This window comes from Rhincodon typus, chromosome 16 (assembly GCF_021869965.1).
Source record: "Rhincodon typus isolate 14 chromosome 16, sRhiTyp1.1, whole genome shotgun sequence".
NCBI classification, from domain to species: Eukaryota; Metazoa; Chordata; class Chondrichthyes; order Orectolobiformes; family Rhincodontidae; genus Rhincodon; species Rhincodon typus.
Window position 1 is genome coordinate 43769009 of NC_063347.1, and position 18759 is coordinate 43787767.

An 18759-nucleotide genomic window follows, 5' to 3' on the forward strand; every position below is an offset into this window, starting at 1 on the left:
CTCCACCAAAACTAATTCTACAAAATATTGATCACATCATGAGCCAATGTTGCTTAAGGCCCATTTGACAAAATTATTTCTGGACAACATTCAACATGTAATGATTTTAGTCATGAAATGACGATATATAATTTGTGTAACATCATATTTATCTGTTGGCAAGTTACATCCCAATTATGAATTCCTGCATTTATGTTGTTTACAATGCCTTAGAACTATAGAATTGTAAGAACTTCCAAGAGAATGTCAACCTTCTTCATTCTATTTTATGGGTAAGTCTGGCTTCAGAGGGGTCTGCATAAGATTGAACATAGATTGGGAAGGGAGAATGCAGAGCAGTGGTGGCCCAAATTATGTTGATACCTTCTGAAGAAATGCTAGATCCTGAAAGATCATATCACAGTCACGTTTTCGGGAATTCTTCATATTTATTGCCAGTGAAGCTACGCAGAGAGTGTAGGTTGCACATTGCAATCAAACTTTGCTGAAACTACCAATTGGTTCTCTCTGTTCGTAGTAACATCTTCATATGCATGTTAGGGACAATGCTCCTGAACAGGTGAATAATTCAGCTGTGCAGTGGTACACAACTGTGAAATGGAAGTAGGCAGGGTAAATTTACAATTTTCGTGCTAATTCCATTGAACCCATCACCCTCCTCCTAAATGTTTTTATTTTAAAAATGTAATTCCATCGTCATTTCTGTGGCATAAACTGAACCGCAATAGACTTTATACAGTCCCACAATGCAGTCTCTGTGCACAACAGAGGAATACAATTGTTAAAGGATGCAACAATTCACATTGACAGGACATTTACTAGAATAGGAGCAAAGCTTGGCTACGAGTATGAAGTTAATGTTGTCTCAATTTTACAGACTGAGTTTATTGCTTATTGAGAAACATCGAATAGCATGAGTGAATATGAGCAGTCCTGAGTCTGGCTTGCCTTGGGGTAACTAGCCCTTGCCTGTCATCTGTCACCATCTGATCAGCACACAGCTGCCTCAGATCAAGCATTTATCAACCAAGAACATAAGCTCACCCAAGGTAGAGTGCATTAAGAACAGACTGGACTTTTTATTTTCATCTCAGAATCAGTCGTGCGTATGTACTATTCTTGTAAACTGAAGGGAGGATAAATGGCTAAAGGATGAGATCAAGCCTGTTAGCTGTCTAGCTCAGCATGAGTTTGGCAAGGTAATAAAGACACACTGCATTTTTGTTATTTTATCAAACGTTGACAATTTTTGACTCAATTCCAGAAGTATTTTTTTAAATAAACAAAATAAATATGTCCATCACACATTGAACTGTGAATACAGTCCTTCCCATACTGTCTGCTATTGAATCTTGCACAATTTAAGGTATACTGAAGAGACATGTGAAATGTTTAAACATGCACAAAAGTAACGTTACAGGAAAATATAAACAATACTTTGGATTATTTTGATTACATTTAGAACAAATTAATGTAGCCAACTTTTAACAGAACTTTCACATCAATAGAAGCATAGAAAATAGAACAGGAGTGGGCCATTCAGCCCTTTGAGCCTGCTCTGGTACTCAATAAGATGAGAGCTGATCATCCTGATCAATACCCTGTTCCTGCTTTCATCCTGTTTCCTTTGATCCCCGAGATCTATATCTCCACCTTGAAAACATTCAGTGTTCTGGCCTCAACTACTTTTCTGTGGCAGAAAATTCCACAGGCTCACCACTCTCTGGGTGAAGAGATTTCTCCTCATCTGAGTCCAAAATGGCCTACCCTGTATCTTTAGAATTGTCAATAAACAATTCTATTATAAAAATTGGCTGGTAATTAGGTATGGAAATATTTCAGATCAGAAAAGATACATATACATCCATAGGAAATATTCCAGGATTTCTTTTGAAATCAGATTTTTATTCATTGTTGTAAATTATTGATAATTCCACTTTTTTGTGCACAGCTTCCATTTATCCCAATAATAGCAGCATATCAGCAGCAATTTTATAGTTGTGGGTGGCAATGTCTGTCTGAAATCGGCCTTTTTGCCCATGAATTCAAAATGACCATCATGATGTGGCACACAAGATGTTGCAACCAAAATGCAAGTGACAGAAGTTCAACAGCTTGGGCATACTGCAAACAATTACTGCCACATCATCCAGGAGATTTGTAACAAATCCGATTGCAACTGTAAGTACACCATCAATTTAACTAGGAATACTGACATCCTGAGTTGCCATGGCAATGTATTGCAAATATGTCCGTGAATGGGCCAAAGGACAACTGGTCAGCTATGTGAGAGAGACATTTTGTGGTTGGTTGGCTCGCCGAGCTGGTTCGTTGTTGTTCCGCAGACGTTTCATTACCCCGCTGGGTAATATCATCAGTGCAGCCTCCGATGAAGCGCCGTTGTGTTTTCCCATCTGTTATTTAAACTCTGGAGTCCGTTGAACTGGATTACCTCACTTTCAGTTTTCCTTCACAGTGGAGTGTATGTGGGGTCGAGCTATATGTGTTTGTTGATGGCTTTATTCGTGGAGTACCAGGCTTCTAGGAATTCCCGTGCCTATCTCTGTTTAATGTGGAAGGTTTTCCTGGGGCCTGGGATGGGCGTAAGGGGGGAGGTGTAGAACTTCCTGCGGTTGCAGGGAAAAGTGCCAGGAGTGGTGGGGCTAGTGGGGAGTGTGGAGTGGACGAGGGAGTGCCACAAGGATCAGTGCTGGGTCTACTGCTTTTTGTCATTTATATAAATGGTTTGAATGTCAAAATAGGAGGCATGGTGAGTAAACTTGCACACAACACCAAAATTGGAGGTGTAGTACACAGTGAAGAAGGTTACCTCAGATTTCAACGGTACCTTGATCAGATGGGCCAATGGGCTGAGGAGTGGCAGATGGAGTTTAATTTAGATCAATGTGAGGTGCTGCATTTTGGAAAGGCAAATCAAGGCAGGACTTATACACTTAATGGTAAGGTCCTGGGGAGTGTTGCTGAACAAAGACACCTTAGAGTGCTCGTTCATAGTTCTTTGAAAAGTGGAGTCGCAGGTAGATAGGATAGTGAAGAAGGCATTTAGTATGCTTCCTTCAGTGCATTGAGTACAGGATTGGGAGGTCACATTGTGGTTGTACAGGACATTGGTTCGGCCACTTTTGCAGTATTGTGTGCAGTTCTGCTCTCCCTCCTTGTGAAACGAGAAGGGGTTCAGAAAAGATTTATGACGATGGTGCTGGAGTTGGAGGGTTTAAGCTACAGGGAGAGTCTGAATAGGCTGGAGCTATTTTCCGTGAAGCGTCGGAGGCTGAGGGTGACCTTATAGAGGTTTATAAAATCATGAGGGACATGGATAGGGTAAATAGGCAAGGTATTTTCTCCAGGGTGGGGGAGTCAAAAACTAGAGGGCACAGGTTTAAGGTGAGAGGGGAAAGATTTAAAAGGGACTTAGGGGGCAACTTTTTCATGTAGAGAGTGGTGCATGTGTATGGAATGAGCTTCCAGAGGAAGCGGTGAGGCTGGTACAATTACAACATTTAAAAGGCATCTGGATGGTATATGAATAGGAAGGGTTGAGATGGTTATGGGCCAAATGTTGGCAAATGGGACGAGATTTATGCTGGATATCTGGTCAGCATGGACGAGTGGGACTGAAGGGTCTGCTTCTGTGCCATATATTTCTATGACTGTACGACATGCATATGTCAGGCAGCAACTATCTCTATTTAAGAGAGAATCTGATCCTTGTCCCTTGATATTCACTCGTATTAACATCATTGAATCGTCCATTATCAACATCCTGGGGCTTCCCAATGACCAGTGGTGAACTGGACTAGCCATATAAATACAGTGGCTACAACAGCAGGTCAGAAAGTAGGATTTGTGCAGCAATTAACTCACGCCCTGACACTCCAAAATCTGTCTACTATCCACAATGCATACGTCAAGTGTGTGATAGAAAATTCCTGACTTGCCTGGATGAGTGCAGCTCCAATGACATTCAAGAAGCTTAACACCATCCAGGACAAAGCAGCCAACTCAACTGGCACTACAACTACAAACATTCATTCTCTACACCACCCACGCTCAGTAACAGTACTGTTAACCAATTTACAAGCTGCACTGCAGAAATTCACCAAGGCTCGTGAAAGAACAGTTTCCGAACCCATGACCACTTCCATCTAGAAGGGTAAGGGCAGCAGAATGGGAACACCACCACCTGCAACCATCAACTTCACTGGAATGGCAGACATAGATAATAAATTTCAACATCACCCTCAAAGCACCGGACTCAGCCTTTGATCAACAGAACAAAGAGTCCAAGAGGACCAAAATCTTCAGACCGAGACTAACGTAATGGTGTACCAGGCAGCAGGATCCCGATCCTCTTATATGCTTTGGAAATTTGGATGGCCTACAGCTGGCATTTCAATATATTGGAGAAGTATCCCAATCCTTTGCAACATCATCTAACTCAGTTGGCAAGAAAGTTGGTCCATCTTTGGAGCATTCTCTCCAAGGACATCATCCCCAGCATCAAGGCACAAACCATTCAAAACCAGCACTGCTGGGCAAGGCATTCAATTGATTGCCTGACACCAGTGAATTGCTCCACTCACAACCTGGTTGCGACAAGAAATTCCCATCTGACCAATGGAACCGCTTTAGTGTTATGCATGGAATATTCCTGAAAAGATCAAACATCCCCTGACTCATGCAAATTTCTGATGTGACTAACATGGAGAATTTTCATTCGAGTAGTCTCTGAAAACATTGAGCGACTTCGTTGTGAACACAGAAAGGCAAAGTCGCAGCGTCAGAGTGAGCGCACAAACCTCCAAAATTTATTTACACAACCCTCCAAGGGTTTGCAGCTCATGCACTGAATTTCTCAGTTATCTCAGAGCCCGTCGAATCAGAGTGGAAGCATTTTGAACCCAAGGACCTGCCTAAAAAGAACAGTTCATTCATTATAAAAGTTCTTCATTAGTGTCCCTCAGAGAAAGAAGCTGACGATACTTAGCCTGCAAGGCTTGTGGTATACTCCGGTCCATTTGTCATCTGAAGATGCTAATCCGTTTAACCATGTTTTCAATTCCTTTGATTATTAAGGGCAGTTTCCCCAAGTGTAGATTATTAATGTATGTTACAAAATGTACTGAACAAGTCCTGATATTTGGAGATTTCCACTATTCCTCCCATCTGAAAAATAACAATTCACCACTTCTCTCTGTTTCCTTTCATCTCGTCAACATTGCACCATATTGCCACTGCCTCTTTTGTACCATGGGCCTCGACATTGCTGAAAAGCCTATTATGTGGCAATTTATCAAACACTTTTTGAAAATCCATGCACCCCACATCGACTACATTAACCTGATTTTCACCCTGGTTTTCCATGATTAATCCACTCTTGTCTGAGTGAGTGTTCATCTTGTTTTTGAATTATCAATTCTAAAAGCTTTCCGATGAAGTTAAACTGACTGTTGCTGAATTTGCTGAATTGACCTGTGCAATCTTTTTGAATAAAACAGTAATAATTGCAATTCAAGATGTCCTCTGGAACTATTCACAAAGCTGAAGCAAAAAAAATGATTATGGCGAATAATTCCACAATTTCCACCCTCACTTCCCACTGAAGCTCAGATGCAATGAGTTGGTCACTTAACAGCATTAGGTCACTGGGTCAAAAACTTGGGAATCTCCTCCAATCTGCACAGACTATACCTATATCACATGGACTGCAGCAATTCAAGAGGGGAGCTAACCACTACCTTCCCATTGCAATTAGAGATGGACAAGAAATGCTGACCCAGCCAACAAAGCCCACATCCTGCATTAAAAACAAAGTACAGCCAGCCTTTCTAATATATCCTTTTGATTAGCCCATCAAGCATTACAGCCATCTTCTCCTTCACTTAATCTTTCACATTAAAAACTGAGTTTAGACTTTCCAAACTTCCTCCAATCAGAGAACTACTATTTGTTTTTATCCCTTCATTTTGCAGTGAATCCAAGTAACAGTTCTATAACACAATCCCAAATCCTCCTTCATAAATAGCAAAATTGTTACAGAATGAACACCAACACAGATCAATTGGTACAAGAATGAAAAGCATATTTGAATAGAATAAAGTCTGATATCCACTAAACCAAAATATTAGTTTCTGTATCAACTGAAAAAGAATAACTTACATGACATTCGTGGGATTCTGATTTGAGCACTGCTGATTCCATCACCACCGTCACTGAATGTCTTCACTTCAATGATATAATCAGCATCATCAGGGAGTAGAAGCTCCACTGATGTGTTGTTGGTTTCTATCACCTTTGTACTGCTTTGCCTGTTATTTCTGTACAAAACCTGTAAAGGTACACAGCAGACGCAAGAATTATTCATAAAACAAAGCCAAAGATTTAACAGGCAGCGGAGAACAAATCAGATATATTTGTCATTCAGATTTTCTCTTCACCCTACAGAAAGACAGATCATAGGTATACTTGGATCCATCATGTTTTGAAGGTGCTTGCATTGACAGTCTTAAACAAGACTCACTTCATTAATTTGGAGCCCAAGTCCCACCATATAGAAACTGATAGCCGAGTGAGATGTGATACATCAAGAAGAAAAACAAGTATCCACATTTTTTTGAAGGGTCGTGATAATGTAGAGCCCTCCTTATAAAAATCTCATTATTAAAACAATAACATTAATGCCCTTTTGTTTGTAATTCTCGGGGATGTCATAGTTAAGACCATTCCAGATGTGTTCACATTTGGTTTCATCACTTTGGTGAGTTTTGCTGAAATGAAAGATGTTTACAGTCAGGAATGACTACTTCCGTTTTCAAATTTTGCTCTCAGTACCATTCTGGATCATTCTAGACATTTTGTGAATTAGTTTCTGGGTCAAGTTCACTCTAAACATTCCACTAATGGACCTTAAACTTAAGACTGTGACAGCATGACATTTTTAAAAAACTGTAATTTTTCTGTTCATCAACATTCAGATATCTTGTATCAGCATCAAGTGTTTCCCAGTACATATCGCGTGGTCAAAGACAAGGTACAGCTTTGTTTTCCTTGTCACATTTTGGCACAAGTGTCCCATTCTCTCCATTGCTTTGATGCTTTTGGCTTCTCTTCATTGGATTCACAATTAGCAAAGTTCCAAAATTTGTAGTTGAGGAATGAAGCATACTTTAGCTGAGAGACATGTGAAGGAGTCATGCTCATCTGATGATGTTCACATGATGTTGTTCCATTTTGAGCTTGACATCAATGTGAATATCAAATGTTGACAGAATGCTTTTTCAGGAGATAGTAACATTTTGTAAGAACACAATCCGCTAATTTGAATGGATCTTCAAATGAATTATCTTCAAAAAAAATCACATCAGTCAACTTTACAAGTTATTCGCACTATTTTTGACCAGTTTGCTGTACCACATATAATTTCAGAGACATCAACACAGCCATAGCAAGAGACTCAGGCTTTCTGTGCATGTTGTCAACTTGAAATCCTGTAAATGCACCAGAACTGATTTATATTCATCCATTTTTCAGTCAGTCTCTGATGTTATTAAACACTGTAGCAGTTATCAGACCTTCCCTTGTGTTTAGAGTATTCCTGAATACATGCAAAGACGTTTTGATCAGCTAGTTTGTGTAAAGTGTGAGCATGTAGAGTGTACAGCTGAGGTTGCTGATTTTACTCAGTTGTCAGAAATCTTTGCGAGTTTGCACATGGAATTATCACTTGTGTTCAAATTAATGTTAAAGTATTGGTGTAAGTACATTGTAAAAGTAAATGTATCAGCAGCCTACAAATTGATATTCATTCCTACAGCTGAGTGACAGTGTCACCAAATCAGAGAAATGACTAATAGTGTGGGGTACACTGATGCCACAGATCTATTATAGCAGATTTACTATATCTATTATCCATCTATTTAATTGAGCAAAATGGCAACAGGAATAGGCATTTGCCACAAGTCTGACTTACTTGGAAAATGGAAGCATATTGCATGAAGGGAACAATAGTGACTTGATGGATGTTGCCTCACTTGCTCAGTATTTGTAGAATTGACTGCTTTTATCTCTGATTTCCAGGAAGTTAAAAAAAAATCCCAACTGCAAGTTCTTTGAAGCAAAAACATTTGTGGTAAACTGTCACAGAGTTGTACTGTAACTAATAAGAGTGCCACTTTTCTTTTTTTTCGGTTAGTGCAATGCTGTAAAGTTGAAAAACATCACTGGTTGGATAAAAGTGCTGACAGATGGATGGATTTGATGTTGGTACCAGCTCTTGCTTTACATCTTATCCATTAATCATGAGGTGAACATGCTCAGTAACACTGGATGCCATCCCTTTGTCAACATGACAGACTGATAATCTTGGGGGTCATACAACGTACTATGGGAAACTGTGGACTAAAGTGATACCACATTGATGTTGAGCAGTGGAAGGTGAAGCTCTCTGCCCTGTTTACTGCAACCTCAGATTTCCGATGCAATGTAGGCAGGGAGCCGCAGGAAACACCTAAAAAAGACCTTTCATAAAGCCTGAGTTGCAACCCCTGAGCTAATTACAAACTCAAATGAAAAACCTGACGTTCTTATGTTCCAGTAATGTGATTGTGTTTATGTCAATGTTAACATTCTGAACTACCGCTGAACTTTATCACAAAGATGAGAAAAAAGTCCCACAGGAACACAAAAGTGCACTGGGTCACGAAGGACTGAACCCAATTAGACAAGCACACTGCACACAAGAGAAATCATATGCTGCAAGAAGCAAGAATGGAATTTGAATCTCCACAATACCTTTCATAAGTATATTGAAATGTCTATGGAGGACAATGTCAGTATGAAGTGTTAAATTGATGATAATTTACCAGCTCAGATGATAGTACAGCCTCATTTCTCTCTAAATTTTCTTAAAACTAGATGCAGTCAAATTATATGCAACAAGTGGCGTAAAGTGCTGATCCCCAAATTGTTCTAAATGTGACAAGTCGACAAAACAATAAAATGAATAAAAAGTAATTCTGTTGGCAACCTGCAACAGAAAGATTCCATCAGGCATATATAAAGCTGATGACTTTTGCACTCCATTAATGAATAGTTTTATCGTCAAAGGTATTTGGAAAAAATACAGCGAAAAGTGTTTTGACGTCACAATCTGGCACCATTTTGGATTACAAAATGAATACAAAGAAATTACTTAAACAAAGTTCCACTTTCTGTTCAGTTGACAGAAACATAAGAAATTCCTTTGTAACAAGCCCTTGTAATAAGGGCCAAGAAATAACGTTCAACTTTACAGTCCTTTTGTCAAGCACAGCTTCAGGTTTTCATAGAACCCCTACAGTGTGGAAACAGGCCCTTCAGCCCAACAAGTCCATACTGACCCTCGGAGCATCCCACCCAGACCTAACCCCCTATAACCCACCTAATCTACACATCCCTGAATACTACGAGCAATTTAGCATGACCAATCCACCTAGCCTGCACATCTTTGGACTGTGGGAGGAAACCGGAGCACCCGGAGGAAACCCACGCAGACACGGGGAGAATGTGCAAACTCCACGCAGACAGTCGCCTGAGGGTGGAATGGAACCCGGGTCCCTGGTGCTGTGAGGCAGCAGTGCTAACCACGGAGCCACCGTGCCGCCACCGTTTTCTTCGTGTCTCCGGGGTTTCTGTAAGGTATTCTGGTCTCCAGATGCAATGAGTCCCCATTCCTGGTTCAGCTGATGCCCCAGGGATCCCTGGCTCTGCTGCCGCCACCTTGCTGACATCACGAGCAGGACCCCCCTCCGGGCCTACCACAACAACGAGTCACCGCTGTAGCCACCGCCTTGCCATCTTTGCCATGAGTCCTGCTCCAGCCTCCTCCCCAGCGACTCCTCTTCTGCGGCTGCCAAGAAGATGATGACGAAAAAGAAAGAGGAAGAAAAGGAAAGAAAAAGAGGGATGCAGCCAAAATGAAGCAGAATGGCTCAGGAGCTCAAACTTTACCTATCTTGTCAGCGCGCCATCTTGGGAACAACCCAGGTTGTGATGGTTTGGTATTTTTTTCAGCATCACCCCAGATATCTTTAGAAGGGCGTGCACTTTCTGATACAAGCTCTGCTTTTCAAACTGTCAATTGGTAGTCTTATTGATTATTAGATGTACTTACTTTATATCCTGTCACTTCTGATTCATTTTCCATAGCTTTGACATGATCCCAGTTTAAAACAACTCTGGAGCTGGCTGATTCCCACCATATTTTTCCAGGTGCTTGACTTGGTGCTGTGAGATAGTGAAACAGTGAGTCAACATATCAGTGAAAGAGTACCACATGTGACAGGAGTTTGAATTAAATGAGTGCTAGTATTCAAAAGTACAGTGACGTCTACCTCTCCAGGTTAATGCACAAGATCCTATGTGCTATTTGAAATGGAATAAGTAGCCTTGTTTGATGATCAACCTGAGTCAACCTCACCAACATGGATAAAAATTGGCTCTTCATCCATCCACACTTGGTGGAACTTTGCTCACACACAGCAGTAACAAGACTTCAAAATGAAATGAATTTGGTGTGAAACATTTTGGACTGAAAGGAGCTATATAATTACAAATTCACAATTGCTTCCTTTAGTTCATAAACACAAGATTATCACTTTCCTCTTTACAAAAACAAATGTTGGAAAACCGAAATACAAACAGAGCAGGTTGACATGTGAGGTTGCTGTTCACAGAAGCATCTTGGTCAAGATGATCTTCACAAATTCAGCCACCAATACATATTTATATCAACTACTTCAATTGAAGAAATTGCAGGCTTTCACTATTTTGACACATTCAATTGGATGTGGGAGGCACAACTTGAAGATCCATTTACAAAACATTTCAATATTGAAGTCATACGTACGTGGTTTCCGAGTTGTGACATTAACTGGAGAGCTAGCAGGTCCAGTTCCAGCACTGCTGTATGCTTTAACCATCAGGTAATACAGTGTGCTGCCCTTCAATCCTGTGACCTTTGCTGAAGTAATGTTTCCATTTGATCTCAGTTTATCTGCTGTCTCTTCATTCTCATCATCTGCCCAATACCAAATCTTAGGAACAAAATATAAAAAGATCAAGGAATCAACAGGAATTAATCGGAACCAGCTCAACACTCTGCCACAAAACAAGACGTTCATCAGAAAACTGAAAAGACTGCATCAAAACTGATGCTTGTGTTGCAAAAGCTGAACGCATTACCACAATCAATACATTCAAGAGAGATGGTGATTGATAGCCTTCTGCCACTATTCACAACTCATCTAATAAAACCGTGATTGTGAAACAAATTGGAAAAGATGACCTGTGGCCTATGAAATTCTGTGATCTGTAAACTCCGGGGGCCTGGTTTTCTGAGGAATGGCTATCTCACACAGATTGCCACTTCATTGCTTTTTTGTTTAAAGACACTAAAGAGCTCTGCATTTCTGACAGGAGGAGATCCTGATTAGGGATCCTTCAGCAATACAGAGCCATGCTTCCATTCTGACAGGTCCGTTGTCATGAAGAAGAGTTGGGGAATGGAAACCACATTCCCTTCATTACAGAAGTCAGGTGCTGTATTCTAAAAGTTAAAGGTCCAACATTAAAGACTGGCACTTTTACAGCTGCTCTGACAGGATGGTGTCTCAGGTCAAGACTTTGGAAAATGTAAAAAATTCTGGAAAAGGTGAAGACCTTGTGGAAGCTGTAGGTCAGTTTCTAGTTACTCAGGTGTTACGCTAGGTATTTAGGAGGCTCATTATTCCTGAGTAGCTACTTCCCTAACTGCAACAGAGCCCTCTGAATTCTCCAATTTATTTGGAGACTTTCAGAGGGGTTCAATGTGCAGAGGGAATTGTCTCGTCAAATTTTCAATTTAATGGGCGATTCCTTCAGAGTCTGCTGCAGGGTCACCAAGTGCAAGTCCCAACTATGCTTCAGAAACAACTATCTGGCCATTGGAAAATCCAGGTCTACGAGAAAGCTAAAGTTGTGAACTCTGGGTGTTCTTGCTAATGTGTTTGTTAGAATTTAGTTCTTCTCCAAGAAGCAAAAATTGCGAAGGTGGCTTATTTCACATGGTAGCTCTAACTGATTGGACTCCTATCAGTAGTTGTTTATATGTAAATATTCCAACAGAAATCATAAGCAAAATTATAATGACTAACTGAGATGAATGTGTCAGATGAATTTGGAACTGAAAGATGAACAACTTGATCTACATGTATCAACATTTCCTGCTATTTTCAACCAATTTCTCTGTACTCACGAGTGCTGTCCATTTAGTACAGAGAAAGAGTAACCTTCAGAAAACAAAATCCGTACTTTTTTTTCAAAAATAGAGGGCCTACATGAAATTTAGCTTGAATTTCTCTATTACATTTAACTGAGAGAACACGTGATCCCAAACTTCAACTTTTTGTAGAATAATATCAGTCAACAATGTCTATTTTGGAATTTGTTACATGGGCAGCATTCTGTTAAAGAATCCCAATGAGCAGCGAATAATTAGACAACGGAGAATGGTTAGACAATGGAGAATAGAACCGAAATTTGTTTGAAAGAATGCACAAAGTTGTTCAAACTGCGTATTTTAAAGTTAATTTGAAAAGTTTGGATACTGGGCCAATTTGAATTTAGGTGAGCCTTTATAAAGAGTTGTGCATAAAGCTAGGTGCATAATTAGTTTATAATTAATAAGAATGTGAATTTCTGTCAGGTCAAGTATGCAATTGGATACTGGACCTACCAAACTGAGTGTCTCTGAGAAATCTACATTTGTGCCCAGAAGTGCTGATACAGGAGTCTGGTACAGTGCAATAGGAATGTGTTTATTGTACAGACTTGAGAAATGATTGGCTGGTGGGATATGGAAATTATTCACGGTCGGTGCTTATTGATTACCCAGATTTTAGACTTTACAAGCTCAGTTATGAAGAAAATGTCACTGTGAGCATCAATTCTAAAGGATCTTTAACTGTTCAAAGATGCAGTAATTAGTACACTCAACACATGTGGCAGATGAATGAACTTAATACGGCAAGATGTCAAAAATCAGATTCTCACCATTGAGATAAATTTTCAGAGAATGGGTGAAACCTACTTTCAGACATTTGCATCTCAATTTTCCAACAACTTGCCAAAAATAACTTGAACTTCCTAATTTACAGTATAGAACAGGGTCTCATGGCAAGGTGGTCATGTCCTGATTTCCAGGCAAGATCAAATGCTGATCTGTCCTACAGGTCCCTTATGCTACGACTGAACAGGTTGATTAAAAATGTATTTTCTCACATTTAATTTTATCATGTTCCAATGAGATCTCATGAAAAATCATGGATCCAAATTACATTCTTGCCTGATTGCCCTTTAATGATCTCTCGTGTATGCAGTGAGTATTGGAGGCAAACGCAATGTAGAAACTCCCTTGTTGGCATGAACCAACCTCCACAATGACTGCATGTTCCGGCATCCTGGCTGTATGCCAGTGTTGCACAGAGGAAGGATGATAAGGGTTGGGGGTAAATGGCAGGCAGAGGGCAGATGGAGAAGCAGGACATCTCTGGGATGTCCTGTGGTGAAACTCCCAGAGTGCCCACCTCTCCTGCTTCCTGTGGCACCAGCCAGTCTCTTCGAGACGGAAGGGGCACCTGGGAGGCAACTTGAGGTGTCTTGATCCCTTCTCACATTTCCATTGGTGACGAACACCCATGAGTATTGTGATGGCATTCAGGTCTGACACATAGCCAGCAGTCATTCTACAGACCCTCAGTTTCTAAGGCAGCTGTCACCCTTTTCCATGGAGGCAGCCTAGAGACTGCGTGCTGGAGCATCCGCAGTGGACAGAAGATGAGCAGACTTGTCTATCCTTTGCTTCAGTCTAGTGAGGATCTTCGGCACTCTTCTTGATGTTCCCCTGCCTGTCTCTGCAGGTTGAGCAATTTCAATGGCTGAGTATGGAGGAACATCCTCTGCACTGGGCTCAGGAGGTGACTGGCAGTCCTCCGAGTATCTTAGACCCCAGGCATTTCTACCCCTACTGCAGATATGTATCAGTGACATGCTCACCCGATTGTGTGCCCAAGTCTGCTATATTTAATGTAAACAGAAAGGTGACAGTCTCTGTATTGGTAAGAGTGCAGGTGAACTCTGTGCCAGTGCAAACTCTGAGGTGTCACAGACACACTCAGAGAAAGGTGCTGCCAGGGTTCTGTGCACAGTTCACTCACAGGCCAGTATTTATTGCCAGAGTCAACCACATCGCTGTGGGTCTGGAGTCACATGTAGGTCAGAGCAGGTAAGGATGGCAGTTTCCTTCCTCTAAAGGGCATTAGTGAACTGGATGGGTTTTTCCGACAATTGACATTGGTTTCATGGTCATCATTTAGACTCTTAATTCCAGATTTTTATTGAACTAAATTCCACTATCTGCCATGGCAGGATTTGAACTCGGGTCCCCAGAGCATTACCTGCTTCTCTGGATTAATGGTTCAGTGATAATACCACCAGGCCATTGCCTCCCCTTTTAGCTGTGGAAGAGGAGAGTTAGTTGAAGATCCACAAAACGCTTTTGTGGAGGAATGAGAACGACTGGTTGCATTCCTCTGAAAAGCAGACAACAACATTGTTCATTGGTTTCTGCCATTCCAAAAATCCTCAAGTCCTTGGTCCTCACCAACCAACTGGATGGCAGATTCCCAGAACAGCAGTGAGGATCTGGAGATCCAAAAGGCCTCCATCAGTCTGTGCTCTCTCCTTTCTGCTGTGCACCAGCTTGTCCTGCAATGAGAGAAAGAGAAGAGTTGATTGCGATGGAAATATGTGCAGGAACCATCTGTGAGGATGTGTAGGCCATCCAGCCAGTCATCCATCCCTAGTGCGTGAGTCAGGAGCACAATGCCTGGGAAGTATTGGAAAGACTGGAAATATAAAGTGGATGTGAGCTCTTCAGGGCTCTTTGTGAGGTGGACGTGCTTGTGTGACATAGCTGTACAGTGACAGAATTTGACTGGTGTAATATGTGTGAGATTGCAGCAGGAAGATGGTGGCACGTACCCATGGGGAGATCCGGCAATCGTTCTTCTGCTTCCTGCACTGGCTCATCATGCATTGATGCCAGTCACAACGTTAACCATCACTTCTGACAGAAGGTCTCTTCCTCCATCAGCCAGGAAGGGAAACATTCTTTCTTGCCTATACGTCCTGAAGCAGACAGGCTAAAGCAGCATCATCCAAACTGGGAGCGATCTTTGATGTTTGGCAGACATCTCCAGGGATGATGATGGTCAGTGGTGGCACTGACCATGTGGTCACTGTCTATTGTGGAGTCCCTGGCTTGCAGTGAATGAGGTGGTGCTTGAGTGACTTTTAAATACTTTGCCGGTACCTTCAAACCTGCAAGGTATCCGTTGTGATGAGAATGTCTGCCCATCATTCACTGTTCGGGTCACCTCAAAACTAACTTCCAAACAAAATGAGCAGATCACTATTCCAGAAAATGTGTAATGGGCAACTGGGGATGTGCCATCATCTAAGACTCCCACTAGCATACGGCAAAATGCAAATTCCTCGCCTATGTGACAGAACGAGCTAGCTTAAGAAACTGATTTTGTCATAACTGCTTGATTGCAATGAGGTCCAAAGAAAACATGTTTGTTCTAAAAGATCAAGGCCTAAGTTATTTTAGACAGAATTGGCAGCAACAATATTATTTCTATTTGACTTAGAAATTTCTGATATTAAAGTGAAAACTGTTGGAATGGAAGTTCAAAATATTTAACTGTAAGGCTGTTTCTGTTCAAGCATACACCGTGATATTACAGACACAAACAATCCAATGGACACTCATGTGAGTAATAGTAAATCTGAGGTTTTATCCTTACTAAACCTTAACTTGAACTGTCCTGCCATCAATTATTTAACACCAAAAAAAACCTGAATGTTGTCATATTTCATTATTCTTTCACAGTCATTAGGTTGAAAACTTTTTGCATCAAGATGAATTGGCTTATTTTCCCACTAGCTATTCAGACCAGTGACTTGATTCATTATAGATTCACTTTCCGAGATAAATGAATCCCAAAAGACATTATTGATTTACATAAACCTTAGCTATAATTTGCATGGACTCCTTTCATCCTGTCAGAATGAATTATGGAATTAGTTTCTCTTACCTCATAACCTCGCACTTTTCCTTTGTTGGTCTCCCAAGGCACAGCTTCCCAGAAAACTTGCACTTCTGAAGCTGACAGACTTCTGGCTGAGACATTGAATGGTGCTGCAGTGGGTTCTAGATTACAAGGAGGAGAAACCCATCAGCATTTTTGAAAGAATTTTAGCTATGTATTGAATTTGGATGGTCAGTTCTGATGGCAAAGTTTTCAAAGCAAACCTCTGAGAAACACATATCTTCAGAATAGGTTCAAAAATGCAATCCCATATTATTGAGTTTAATTGTTATTAATAAAACTCATCAAGATAAAGGCCATTAATAATACTAGAAACCTTTGTCCTGCCAATATCAAGTTCCATCTGCATTTTAAATCTATTTCTGAATTTTATGTTCCCACGCTTTTTGCTGGATTCTCTTCATTTAATAAAATTGTGATAATTCACAATCATTAAATGGAGTTGGAGTAAAACCAGATTTTGAAATATGCACTTCCTGAAATTGCAAGCTTGTTGGTGGAATTAAAAAATAGCCACTGATCACAGTGTGAATGTAAATTAAAATCTACAATGTTTCTCCAACATCCTGGCCGTCAACTCTGGTTTATTTGCCAAAAGTTTGGTCATGTAGCTGTGGAGTCAATGATTCTTGCGGATAATGATTTCATACAAACTGAAGGAAAGAGAGGCAAATTATTCTTCAGGCTTTGCATGTATTGGTAACAGTAAAAGGGAAGACCACAGAAGAAGGCCATCAAATATGCTAAGGACGTAACAAACGCAGTTGGGTAATGACAAAAAAGTGTTGCACATCCACCTTGCAAGTTTGTGACCAGTCAGGTGGAGGTAAGATAATATACTGCAGGAAGAAATTTCCATGACCCAAACTTTCTCATCTGGTTTGGAATTCCAATTTCCCTCCAGGTCCCGCTAAAAGTTGCCCACTTACCTTTGGTACAGCCTTTCAGGCTAACTTGCCAGTCAGGAGCCTTCTCACTAGCTTATACTAATCCAAGAATCCTCACAGCCAGCAACAAGTGGATCAGTGCTGAAATCAATGCCCTTTTCTCTGCAATAAGTCCTGTATTCTGTGGTTTAAATGTCCTTAAGACACTTTGACAACGTGTGAAAGAAGCAAAGTGTGTAAGTGAGGGTGTTGGGTGGGGAAGGTCAAGTGCCAGTTAAGTGAAGGGTACAGGTAAGCAGGTGGGTGCCAGTTATGTAAGGAGATCTGACAACAAGTGGGGATGACAGATGGATCAGGAGTTGAGTGGATTAAGGGGTACAATGTGAGGGAGACTGATAGGGCAGGGTGGCAGCTAAGTGTGTGAGAGCTTACGTTAGGTAGGGAGTGGGAGTGGGAGTCAGTGGTAGGGAGGGGGTAGTTGGATTCATGGTGTCTACAGTTTGGGAGTCAGAGCTTTGGGGTTAGGGAGGGGCTGGAGGGTAAATAGGGAATAAATAAGGGCAAGGGACTGATTGGACTTGGAGTTATCATGTCTGGGTGCATTGAGGGGCACGGGGATTGTGAATTGTGCATGCATTGTGTTTTCTTTGATTTATTATTAAGTTAGTAACATACAAAAAAACAGTGTAGTCTTCCAGGAGTAGTTTTGATATGGTGGTGGGTAAGAAAATTTTCCACATCATCTTTTCCAAATTGATTTGAGAGGCATCAGTTCATTTTGCTCTCTCAGAAGATTATAAGACTGCTGCTAGTTATAGGATTGTCTCATCTTTACACACAAGGCCTTGGCCAGATTTCAGTGCACGAAATGTAGAGCAAAATTTGTAGACCAACTCTTCTCATCTTTACAATTAATAAATCACATTTCAAAGAGATAATTAAAATAATTCTGCATTGCAATACTCAAAAGTTGTACAAAATCATATCCAATTGGGACCATATTGAAGAAAATATTTAGATTTTGGATTTTAGATTTTCTTGTCACGTGTACTCAAGTACAGAAGTGATGGAGTACAGTGAAAAGTGTATTATGTTGCCACACATGATGCCATCTTGGGTACCTAAGTACCGAAAAACTGAGGTACAAAGTAGTCAGAGAAACAAGAGTTAAAAAGTTAAGCATTGCTTCATGGAATATTAGGAAAATAAAGAAATAAGGTAATAGTTAACATTAAAGTCTTTCGTAGTTTAAAGGAAAATAAACAAATAAGTTAAAAGTTCAACAGTCTTTGATAAATCCTCTGTTTTCTCATTCTCCAGGAGATCTCAGCTGTCTGGTGTTGACACCACCGCTACAGATACAGTCACTGCTGCTGAAGCTGCTACCTCCCTGATCTTCCCTGGTGTCTTAGGAACATGCCTGGGCAGAATCCACTCACATGCTGAGCCTAGACACTGCTGGGAGCTGCTAAGAAACCAGTCGACACACTGTCAAGAGACCAGGCCGGGACCCACCACAAGCTGCTGAGAGACCAGGCCAGGACCCACCACGGGCTTCTGAGAGACCAGGCCAGGACTCACCATGAGCTGCTGAGAGACCAGGCTGGGACCCAACACGAGCTGCTGAGAGACCAGGCTGGGCCCCACCACGAGCTGCTGAG

At 41.0% G+C, this 18759-nt stretch overlaps 1 protein-coding gene across 4 annotated transcripts in view; it reads right to left on the reverse strand.

Annotated features, from left to right (window-relative positions):
* LOC109914264 (contactin-4-like) overlaps positions 1 to 18759 on the reverse strand; it is a 1378312-nt gene that overhangs the window by 79789 nt on the left and 1279764 nt on the right. For all 4 annotated transcript variants that reach the window (XM_048606641.1, XM_048606645.1, XM_048606643.1 and 1 more), the window contains 4 exons: positions 16197 to 16312; positions 10907 to 11093; positions 10172 to 10284; positions 6181 to 6349 (listed from right to left, as the gene is read on the reverse strand). In XM_048606641.1, coding sequence (XP_048462598.1) covers positions 6181 to 6349; positions 10172 to 10284; positions 10907 to 11093; positions 16197 to 16312 — 585 coding nt within the window. The remainder of the gene's footprint in view (positions 1 to 6180; positions 6350 to 10171; positions 10285 to 10906; positions 11094 to 16196; positions 16313 to 18759) is intronic.